At 50.9% G+C, this 11851-nt stretch overlaps 1 protein-coding gene across 1 annotated transcript; it reads right to left on the bottom strand.

Moving 5' to 3' along the window:
• Window positions 1-9581: 9581 nt before the first annotated feature.
• Window positions 9582-11579, bottom strand: NOG (noggin). The gene has a single exon (XM_032162573.2). It carries the CDS (start codon window positions 10963-10965, stop codon window positions 10267-10269), a length of 699 nt encoding a protein of 232 aa, XP_032018464.1. The 5' UTR covers window positions 10966-11579; the 3' UTR covers window positions 9582-10266.
• Window positions 11580-11851: the final 272 nt, after the last annotated feature.

Raw genomic sequence — 11851 nt, 5'->3', positions numbered from 1 at the left:
CCTATCCATGGTGCTTGCCTTTGAAGGGAAGAGGAGACAGCAGCAGAGGCCCAAGTCTTTGGTCAACCTGGCTCAGAATGTGACATTTTGGGGAAGTTGTCCAACCTTGAGGGTGTGAGGCCCTTGAGTCCACAGGTTAGTTACCAGCAGCCCATACTGTCATCAAAGTTTCTCCATTACCCTTGGTCTCTAACTTGAGGTTTGATATTGACTAGGTCACTTTTCCTCTGTGGGTCTCAATTTCCTCATTCTCCACTGTGGTAGTCATGAGTAGACAGATGTCCTTTAAGGCACTGCAATGCTGACATAGCATGTTGACTCTCTTGGGGCCCTTGGTCCTCTGTGGCTGTGATGATCTCACTGACAACCAGGTCTCTGCCCTTGACGTGAGGCTGGAATGACACCAGTCAAGACTGTTTCTGGGAGGGAGTCACTTCTGCATAATTTCCAGTAAAGAGCCAATCACCAGAAATGAAGAATTTTTAGATTTAGAGCAAATTAAGGCTAGTTTCCCTAGGCTGGATTCCTGCCTTTGCTCATGTAAAACCAACTCTCTATTTTCCGAGTTTCCTCCCATCCTGATTTAAGTTTTTGTCTTTTCTCTCAGCTTTGCCTTTGGTCATTGGTTTTCCCATCCTCACCCATTCTTTGTCTTATAATTTAAAAGAACAACAATAACAACAACCACCACCAAAAAACTAACTGGAGCTAAATTAAAAGACTTTTGTCACCTGAAAAAAGGGTAGCAATACATTCCGATGGAGAAGAGCGCAGCACAGGCCCTGGAATTGGGGAGAGAGAAGGAAACCATCATTGGCTGGGCAGGAGCTACACGTTTGGAAGATACTAGAACATCCCAATAGCCTGGTAAGATAGGTGTCATTATGCCCATTTTAGGTATGGAGAAACAGTCTCAGGAGATCAGGTGCCTTCACCAAGGTCCACAGTTAATAGAGCCAGGATTCAAACCCAGGCGGTTCTCACTCCAAAGTCCAAGGTGTTTTGTTTTGTTTTCCTCCATATTATCAAGCTCCCTCTCCCGCAGAAAGGTTTTTGCCTCACGGGCAAGTTACTCTTCATGTCTCAGTTTGATTATCTTTCAAATGATAATCCAAATTCTAGCCATGAGCTGTTGTGTGGGTTTGAAAGAGATAACAGATGTGAAAGTGGTTTGTCAACTGTAAAGCATTAGACCTGAGTTAGTCATTGCTTAATTTTATTATTCCCTGGGAGGAAAGATCAAGTTTTAACTGTCCAGCAGATAAGACAATTTCTCCCATTTTAAAAGGATTTCAGATGCAGGGGCAGGTGATTCTTCCGCCCACTCCCTGGAGTCCTCTTAGAATTTTCTCTATGAAATCATTCAGTGCTATCTAGCTTCTGATGGGGAAGCTTTTCTAAGTAGTGGACTCTCTCTGACTGGGAGGGTTCTTGATTGGCTAAAAGGGTTTATCTAGCAACTCAGCTCTCCCTCTCCACCTATTCAAGGAGACAGGGGGTTTCAGGTTCAGTAATCTGGGAGTTCCTGTAATCCCCAGAACTGATAGTCACTTTAGGGTCTTCTGCTCCCTGCCCTGCATTTCACATGTGGGCACATTCTTAAATTCCCTCTGGATCACTATTTAACAGCAGCTGGACTCTGAACTCTTGGTATGCTTGGAGCCCCAGATAGAACCTGGCTTGTATCAGGAAGATAATTAATTAATATTTCTTCTTTTATGCAGTGTATTCATTTATCTCTCTCTCCATATTGTCTACATGTGCCCCAAACAGCACCAGGGATCGGGGATATCATAATGAGTAAAATGGAGACAGGTGATCCATGTACTGGGAGAGAGAAGGCACACAAATAATTGTAAATTGTGCATTCCAACTACAAACCATAATACAGCCTATGAAGAAAAAGCACAGAGAGCTGAGAGATCATGCATCAGAGGGGACCCGATACGCCTCCCCTAAGACTGATCTGAAGGACAGGGTGACATTTAGGGGTGCTGGTGGCAGAGGAATTATCCCAGACTGAAGGTGGGGCATGTGCAAAGGCCCTGAAGCAGTGGGGAGCTTGGTGTGTGAGGGGACCTGAAAAGAAGACTGAGCCCAGAGCCAGGGGAGAGAGGGCCTCAACTTGGTAAGGATCCTGGCCTTTATTCTCAGAGCAATGGGAAGCCATTGAGAGGTTTTAAGCAGGGGAGTGACAAGACCACATGTGTGTCTTAAGGTCACTCGGGCTACAGCGTGGAGAATGGATTGGAGCTGGGGTGAGCAGGGAATCAGGGAGAGTGGCTGGGATTATGAACTCAGGGAGCACTAAAACACCCGGCCTCTCCCAACAGCCCAACAGAGTGCTAGAGCTAGAGCTGTCTGAATCTTGGCTCCACCACCAATGAGCTGTTTGATCTTGGGCGAGTCCCTTAGGCTTCCTGTTTTGCAAGTTTCTGCATCTGCAAAATGAGGGGAGGTCTCCTTGCTTAACAATTTTTTTTCCCTCAATTGAATAAGTTGAACACCAGTCAGGAGTCCTTTACAACACTGGGTGGGAAGACGCTGACAAAACCAGCGACTCTAAGGCCTGTTTTGTTTGGCAGGTGTAGACTCCCCACATCTTCCTTTTGTTGCATAGACTTACTGGGCAATCTGCAGATGTGTGGTTGGTTTCTGGAGCTCAACCCTGACCATAGAGAAATAGCAGCTGCTGGATCCCCCAGTGCTGATGGCACCAGCTCCTCCTGCCTCCAGCAACAGGAATGAACTCTGTGACCATCTGTCCTTAACTGAACTTCTCTGAGCTTCAGTTTTCTTATCTGTAAAATGAACCTATGTGCATTTATTCCTGCAGTTAATGTTTATTAAGTGCTGCTATGGGCCAGGCCTTGTGCTAGGCTCTGGGGATATTAGACAAGCCTATTTCCTATTCTTGGGAGTTCTCATGCCTCATTTTACATGAAATTATGCACGTGAAAGTGCTTTTTAAATTCTAATGCTGTTTAAACCTACAACAACTATAAAGGGAGGGTTGAACTGAAAATCTGGAAACATTGCTTCTAGTGCCATTTCTGTTCCAAAGTAAGTAAAACGGAGACAAGTCAATTGGCCTTGATAAGCCTTAGTTTCTGCAGTCAAATTAATGGGTAAAGAACTTTAAGGACACCCCAGCTCAAATATTGTGATTCTATCATCTTTCCCTCAAAATTTGAATCTATTTTTTAAATTCTATATATGGTTTCTTTTGGGGCCCCCTTTTCTCTTATTTCAAAAGAATAAAAATTTGCAGTCTCATCACTATATCTAATCCAGAAGTCCCAATTGTAAATGTATACAAAGGTCATGGTAGGTGATATAATGACTGAAGTATGCAATAGAGAGAGGTGAAGACTGTGGCAAAACAAGGAGGGCACACTCTGTTCAAAGGGGGCCGTTTCTTTTCAGCTGCAGCAAATTATTGCTTCATACAAAAATGCAAGCTGGATCCAACCTCTGTTTTCCTTTAAATCATCTGTCAGTTTTGTCCTTTTATCTCTTCTTCCTGATTATCTGTCCTTCAGGATTAGATGCAATCTCTTACGTGGCCTTCCAGTCTGGAGTTTTACCTTTCTAATCTTTTTGTTTGTTTGTTCATTTTTTATAGTTTTAATCCAGAAAGTCTTCCCACCTCATCCTTTGCTCAATGACCTAGCATGACACCCTGTGGACGCCCAAATCAGTCCATGTTTCTTTACCTAGTATTTAGTGAAGACTCACTATGTCAAGCACTATGTCAGGGACTTGTATGAATGGCCGCACGAGGGTCTAGCTGTCTCTCACTCTCAATGTCCTGTGTATGTGTGGGTTGGGGGTAAAGGAGGGACAGAACTCCTACATCTGAAATTCCTCTTCTGTGCATGGTCCGTTGCAGGCCTGAAGCATCAGGGGGTCTTTTAAAATTTGTTCCTCAGCCTCACACCCAGCCAGTGACCAGGTCCTCTCTCGTCTTCTGAGAAATGATCTCTGTGTTTGTTGGTATTGATGCTCCTCAGGTAGAGACTCTTATTTGACTCTTTTTTTTTTTTTTTTTTTTTGAGACAGGATCTCACTCTGTCACCTAGGCTGGAGGGCAGTGGCACAATCTCGGCTCACTGCAACATTTGCCTCCTGGGTTCAAGTGATTCTCTCATCTCAGCCTCCCGAGTAGCTGGGATTACAGGTGTGCACTACCACGCCCAGCTGACTTTTTTTTATTTTTTTAATTTTTAGTAGAGACAGGGTTTCACCATGTTGGCCAGGCTGGTCTCGAACTCCTGACTTCAAGTGATCCACCCACCTCGGCCTCCCAAAGTGCTGGGATTACAGGCGTGAGCCGCCACGTCTGGCCTTGACTCTTTCTTGACCATAGCAAGGCCCTCCTTAACTAATCTCCTGGCAGCCACGATTCCCATCTCCAATCTATTCAGGACACCGGCACCAAATTGAAATGGAAAATCACTGCATCGTTTCATTTGTGTGTCCTAGACAGACAGTATAGAACCTAGACATACAGTATAGAAGTGCCCACCACAGGATGGATTAAAGATGGGCGCCAATTATTTGCTACTCCTCCCATTGAGAGATGATGTCTAATTTCCTTCCTCTTGAATCTGGGCTGGTCTTAGAGACTTGCTTAACCAGTAAGCTGAAGTGGAAACAATATTTTGGGACTTTTGGAGTCTATGTCACAAGAAGCCCTGCGGCTTCCCTTCAGGCCTCTTGAAACACTTTCTCTCAGGCCCATGAGCTACCATGGAGGCCCAATTAGCCTGAGCCACCAGATTGTGGGAAAATCCAAGCCACATGGAGAAGTCCCTTGTAGTGGCTCTGGCCAATATTCCTTCTGAGCTCCTAGTTGGCAGCTGGGTGCTAGAAGCCATTTTGGAAGTGGATCCTCCAGCTCTCAGCTGACATCATGAGTATAAGAGATGAACTGCCAAGCAGAGCCCTTCCCAAATTGCTCACTCACAGAATCATGAACAAAATAAAATGGTTTTTAAAGATTATTCATTTTGGGGTAGCACATTATACACCAATGGATAACCAGAACAGTGCTCAAAAATATTTATTGAGTGAATAAATAATTCATTTTGCAGCAGTGCCCTAATGGGGTCCCTGCCCTAATTAAGAGCTCTCAATGGCTTCCTGTCACTATTCCCTTAGTTGGCATTCAACATCCTCCATAATTTGGCTTCAACCTGCTTTTCAAATCTTATTGCTTGCTCTTCTCAGCATGGATCCGTCCTATGCTAAAGTTTGTTTGAGCTATTTCCCAAACACACACATACTTTTCCAGCACCATGTCTTCACTGATATTAATATATACTGCTTTCTCCATCCTCACGTCTCCTCCTCCATCCTCACTTCAGTGGGTTGACATTCAGTCTGTTCTTTGAGGTTTCAGTCAAATGCCTTCTCTGGCTGTGAGCCCTCCTTTTTCCGGCTCAGGTTTATTTGATGCTTTACAAACTCCTCTTTTATCTCTTACCCAGTTCTTATTTATTTATTTATTTATTTATTTATTTATTTGGAGACAGGGCCTCACTCTGCTGCCCAGGCTGGAGTACAGTCAGGTTACAGCTCACTGCAGCCTTGAATTCCTGGACTCAAGAGATCCTCCTGCTTCAGTCTCCTGAGTAGCTAGGACTACAGGAATGTGCCATCATGCCTGGCTAGTTTTTAAATTTTTTGTAGACATGAAGTTGCCCAGGCTGATTTTGAACTCTGGCCTCAAGCAATCCTCCTGCCTCGGCCTCCCAAATTGCTGAGATTGCAGGTGTGTGCCACTGCACCCAGCCACCAGTTCTTCATTTCTTATCTCCTCTATTGCATTGTAACTTCCTTGCGGGGGTGTAGGGGGAGGAAGTGGGAGGTGCTGGCACATAACAGGGTGTGCAAATATTTTTTTGTGTGTGGCTTACCAGGCATGAACCCTACAGAGCTTGACTTGAGACTTACTAGCTCACAGTGTGGCATGCATTTTGTCTCCCAAGATCGGTGTTCAAGTCCTTAAAGGAAGGAGGATTATTTGGAAGAAGCATAGGCTTTGGTGGTGTCAGCTTGGATTTTGAACTGTAACCGTGTCACTTACTGTGAGGCTTTGGGGAAGATGCTTAAACTCTCTGAGGTTCAGTTTCCTTATTTGGACACTAGAGGCCTTAGATGAAAATGAGTGTAAAGGCCTAACACACTGCTTGGCACATGACAAACCATTAATAAACACCTGCAAAACAGGCACAACAGAAGGATTGATCCGCTTGCTGATGATCAGTTGTTACTATGTAAACTTTAGGGAGAACTCGCTCCCATCAATTAAAAAAAAAGCAAAGAAAAAAAAGAGAACAAAGAAAAAGAGAACCATGATGAGGCGCACTAGAGAGGCACCACCTAGCCGATCTCGACTGTATTAATCTGCGTGATCTTCAGCAAGTGGCTGCTGAGGTCTTAGTCTTCTCATCGGTAAATTGAGCGGTGGGCATTGGAATCCAAGCTCCCCTCCAGCTCTGACATTCCAAGAGCATTAAAGAAAAAGGATGAATCACTCCCTTCAAAATACCAATATGGGCTGGGCCCTCCCCCTGTAGTCCCCATCGAGCAGAGCTAAGAGCTTTTAATACGCAGCCAGCTTCTTCTTGCAGCTGCCACCAAACTTCAACCCCCTTTCCCAGGGAGTCTCAGAAGCAAGACTGATAATGGACCCCTGGCCTTCTCCATCTCAACAGAGAGCTAAATCCGGTTCCCAGACTCTGGGGGCCAGAGGACCCTCCATTGAGAGGGCTGGCTTTCCCTCTCAGTTTGGTCATTGGGCCTCAGTTTGCTCTTGTGTGCAGTGAGAGAGAGAGAGAGAGAGTGTGCGTGTGGGGGACATTGAAAGTGGAAGGAAGGAATAAAAGGGAGGCTTGCAAATAGGAGGTTGATGAGTGAATTCTCGAAATTCTAGTGGGAGGAATGGGTTGGTGGAAACCTTGCCATTCTCTTCCAGTATTTGGATAAGTTAACATGTATGTATCTGTAATAGTTATAAATCTCCACTCTGGGGAGGCACGGCCCCCCAGCAGCTGCATAAATTCATAGACACAGGTGTCAGAACCGCAGAAGTCACCTAGATCAATTGTCCTCCTTACAGGAGATAGACACTGGATGACCGAAGAGGACAGTTTTCTTGCCTCTTTACCCAGAGCCCTCTCCTCCTTTCCGCGTTGATGCTATTCTTAGTATTATCGGCATGAATAATAATGGAGAGGTAACCAGCTGTGCATTAGGCACAATGTTGCAGGACCCGCATTTCCTTCGTTAGCTTCTGGGACTGCCTGGGTCCCGCTGGGTCCTCTTCCGCGGCCGCAGTGGCTTCGGGCCTGCTCTCTGGTTCTGTGCATCCGGTGGTCTGTCTGTCGCCGGTCACGTCTGCAACCCGCGTCCTCCCAGCTCACACCGGCTCCCGCTCTGAAAGCCGAGAAGCTCGCCGGCTGCGGGCGGGTTTTCCAAGTGGGCAGGGGTGAGGAGGAGGGGCGCGGGTGGGCGGGCCCGCGGAGGGAGGAGGGGGTGTCGCGGAGGGGAAGACCTCGCATTGTAATCCAATGACATTGCCAGCGTGGGGGTGGGGGCGCTGGCCTCGGCGCGCTCTCCGAGTTTTGGCTGCCCGCCCAGCTGGGAATAACTCTCTTCGCATAATTCGCGTGTTTACCAGGCATGAAAACTCTTGCTTTCGCCCCCCTCGCGTAAGACCCCTCCTCTTCCCCACTCCCCACCACCTCCGCCCCTCGCAAGTGAAACTCTGTCTAAAAAAATATTGGCCCGGGGCACAGAAAGTTTTGCATAAATTCATAAGTGATGAATGGCTGATTTTAACGTTATTTGGGTATTTGTCAGAACTTAACAAATATACATGGGGACGGCAGTTCATAAACTTAAACATCTCAATATCCCCTTTCTTCTGGAAATAAATTACGTTTGTTTGCCCAGCTTGGAGTCTTAAGGTAGCCGACATTAGGAATATTTTAAAAGCCATCATCCATCGAGCATGTCTCCCAGGCGCCAGGAAGATTAAATGAAAGAATCATAAGATGGAGGTCTTTAACTTTTAATCCTTTTACAATGAAGCCTCAGATAGTCGCGGGGGCAGGGTGCCCTCTCTGGGGGGAATAATGCCGTTATTCCTCGGCTCTCAGTTAATGAATACCCTAACGTCTGTCCCACGGCTGACGGAGGCAGCGCCGGGGAGGGGGCTCGGCTCCGGGGCCAGGCTATTGAAATGAGGAGCCATCGAGGCTGCGTCGGGAGGGAAGAAAGCGCCCGGCTGGAGGGACAGGGCGGGCGGGGCCGGGGGCACTGAGACTGCGCTGGGGACCAGGCGCAGGTTTGAAATAATTAGCATAGATTCCCCGGGACTCCGGACTTGGGGGGTTAGGGGGGTGGGGGATGGGGTGGGAGGAACGCCGGGAGGGAGGCGCGGAGAGGTGGCAGGGAGGTGGGGAGGGAGCAAAGGAGAGCGACTTTGGAGTCCAAGATAAATAAAGGGAGCGCTGAGCAGTGTCAGGAAGCTGGCCCACGTGGAGCTGTGCGGACGGGCGCCACTGGGGACAGAGGCTGAGGGACGCATGCGAGAGTCAGGCGTCGGTCCCAAGGAGTTGGCTTTTTAAGGGGTGGGGTGGGAGTGATGTTTTGCACGTCCCTTTAAGGGGTTACGTGCCTTCTGCCCCTATCTAATCTTAAAGCGCAAAGATTCCGGTTCCGATTTCTCTCTCCTGCCCACCCCTCAAGGGGAGAAAGTGCCCAGAGCACGGGCATACCCTCTTCCCAAAAGCAGATGTCAGAGGTGGTGATTTTCACCCAGATTCGGACCCCTCTGAAACCATGGCCCTCGGTCTTCCTTAGATCCCCGGGGAGAGGGGAGGCCAGTGTCAAATCTCCCTGATATCCCCAGCACCTTCGGCCGAGGGTCTGGGATTTCGGGGCTCGGACCTGCAAGATCCCGGAGGCTGTGAGCCTTGTTGATTCTAAGGGATTGCCTCAGCTCGCACCACCGCAGCTTCCGGGCATGCAAAGGGTTAACATGGGCTGGATATTGAGGTGGGGGGTACGAGGCGGGAGGGGTGGCGGGATCTGGGTGGGCGCGCTCTGATCTCCCCCCCTCCCCATTCCTCGGGGGTCAAGTTTCAGCGGCACTCCGCCCCCAGGGTAGGTGTGAAAGACACGTGTCCCCATTGTGAAGGGCCTGTCAGGCAGGACAAAGCGGCCGCCCACCCTCCCCCCGCCCCTCGGCCCAGCCTGGGGTCAGCTCCAGGGGGCCGGCTGGGTGTCGAGGTCACTACAGGCCCGAGCTTTGGTGACATAGGGGGAAAAGCTAGGAGACTAGGTGGAGGCCACGTGATGTTTTAGTGAGGGGTTAGAGAATATCGCCCCCCCCCCCCCACCGCCCTCAAAAAACTAAGTCACCTCCATCATACCACAGGAGGGGAGTCCGAGGGGATGAGCCCCTTCTCCAACGGGGTAGGAGGCACAGCAGCATCCCCTACCCGCCCCCTCCCACGCCCTCCCACCCCCCATCAATCACCAACACAGAAAATCAGTGTGGAGCGCAGTCGGTTTTAGTGGTTTTCTTTAATCCTGCTCTGCACTTCTTTCTCATTTACTACACGGGATATTATAAAGAATAAATAGCAGATACTCTTAATTTACAATGATTAGTCATTCCATTTGTTCTCTATATTTACAATAACTGTAAAATAACATTGAACTCTATAGCTTCTTCGAGGTCCAAGGAAAACCAAAACACTTTCCGAAGAATGGAAAATAGCTTTTAAAAAGTCCTCTACAAAAGTTCCCCCGTCTCTTTGTACTTTAAGAAAAAAATAACTTTTCCCCCCTGCTTCGCCATGCGAAGGGCACTGGAATATAAATAGCAGGTTAACATTATTAGCAACAACCAGAATAAGTCTCTCTTTTCTCTGTTCTTTTTTTTTCCTTTTGCTTACTTTTTTTTAAAAATACAGTAGAAGCCGGTAACTTTTAACGTATAATACTGACCTTTTAATAAGTAAATTAAAACTGGGACCGTATATACACACACATATACATTCCTACACAGTTAAACAGTGCATTACATGAACCAGAAAGCTAGGTCTCTGTAGCCCAAAAAAAAAAAAAAAAAAAGAAAAGTTCATTGAAAACCCTCGCTAGAGGGTGGTGGAACTGGTTGGAGGCGGTGCAGGGGGCGTCGGTGGGGATCGATCAAGTGTCCGGGTGCGGGCAGGGGGCCCCCGAGTTCTAGCACGAGCACTTGCACTCGGAAATGATGGGGTACTGGATGGGAATCCAGCCGCAGCGCTGGCCCCCGCGCCGCTGACAGCGCCACCGCAGCACCGTGAGGTGCACGGACTTGGACGGCTTGCACACCATGCCCTCGGGCACGGAGCACGAGCGCTTACTGAAGCAGCTGCCCACCTTCACGTAGCGCGGCCAAAAGCGGCTGCCCAGGTCGTTCCAGGCGTACAGCACGGGGCAGAATGTCTGCGACCACAGCCACATCTGTAACTTCCTCCGCAGCTTCTTGCTTAGGCGCTGCTTCTTGCCCTGGGCCAAGCCCTCGGAGAACTCCAGCCCTTTGATCTCGCTCGGCATGGCCCCCGACGGCCGCTGCCGCAGCAGCTGGTCCAGCTCCGCCAGGTCCTCCGCGCCCCCAGCTGCACCCCCGCCCCCGCCGGGCCGGTCCTCGGGGGGCGAGGTGGCCATGAAGCCCGGGTCGTAGTGGCCCCCGAGCAGCGAGCGCAGCAGCGTCTCGTTCAGATCCTTTTCCTTGGGGTCAAAGATAGGGTCTGGGTGTTCGATGAGGTCCACCAGGGGCAGGTTGTCGCTGGGCGCCGGGCGGATGTGGAGATAGTGCTGGCCGCCGGCCGGTGTCGCCCGCAGCCCCAGGACCACCACCAGGGCGTAGAGGGTGACCCCTAGGCTGGGGCAGCGCTCCATGCCTCCGGCGCGCGCCCGGGGCTGCTGCTTCGTCCCGCGTCCCCGGAGGAGAGCACGCCGAGCCCGCGGCGCCGCCGCGCTCCCCCGTCTCTCCGGAGGCGGCTCACCAGAGGCTGGGCAGGCGCAGGGCCGGCAGCATGAGCCGCCGGGAGAGCCCTTCGCGCAGCGCCGGCTCCCACCGGGGCGGAAGAAAGGCACACAAGTTGGCCGCAACTCCTATCCCGGGTCTACTGGGGAAGGCGGCCGCGGCAGGGCATCCGAAATTACTCCAGGGCGACCGCAGGGCGCGGGAGGCGCCGGCTCCTCGCTGCCTTCCCGGGCCGGCGGCGGCGCAGGGCGCGTGGACGAGCCGCTCTCCCCTCCTCCTCTCGCTGCTCTTCGTCCTGCCGCTCTGTGCAAGCGCCGCTGGCTGAGCTGGTCCTAGGGGCACTTCCCTCCGCCTGCTCCGGGCTCCGCGGCCGGCTCTGCCCGGCGGACTCCAGCGGCGGCGGCGGCGGCGGCGTCCGCGCACGTTGGCACCGGTTTGTCTGTCTCGCAGGGTCCAAGCCTTTAAATTTCCTGCACTTTCAGCTCCATCACCATGGAAACCACTGACTCTCTCGGCGTTGCCCCCTCCCCCTTCTTCCCCCCAAACAACAACCCCACCCCCCACTTCTCCACCCCCGAGGAGCTGGAGCTGCACAGGCTCCGGGGGAAGCCGCCTGTACTCGCCGCGGAGGCGGCGGCGGCGGCTTCGGCAGCGCCCAGGGCTGTGCCCCGCCGGACCCAGATGCCCCGGGAAGCCGACAGTCCGGCTGCCCGCCGGAGCTCACAGGCGGCGGCGGCGGCGGCGGCGGCGGCGGCGGCAGCGGCGGTGGCGGCGGCGGTGGCGCTTGGCAGGTCTCCG

The sequence above is a fragment of the Hylobates moloch genome, unplaced genomic scaffold (assembly GCF_009828535.3).
Source record: "Hylobates moloch isolate HMO894 unplaced genomic scaffold, HMol_V3 SCAFFOLD_10, whole genome shotgun sequence".
Lineage (NCBI taxonomy): Eukaryota > Metazoa > Chordata > Mammalia > Primates > Hylobatidae > Hylobates > Hylobates moloch.
The sequence above is the reverse complement of the archived record's forward strand: the minus strand, read 5'-3'. Positions and strand labels throughout refer to the sequence as shown.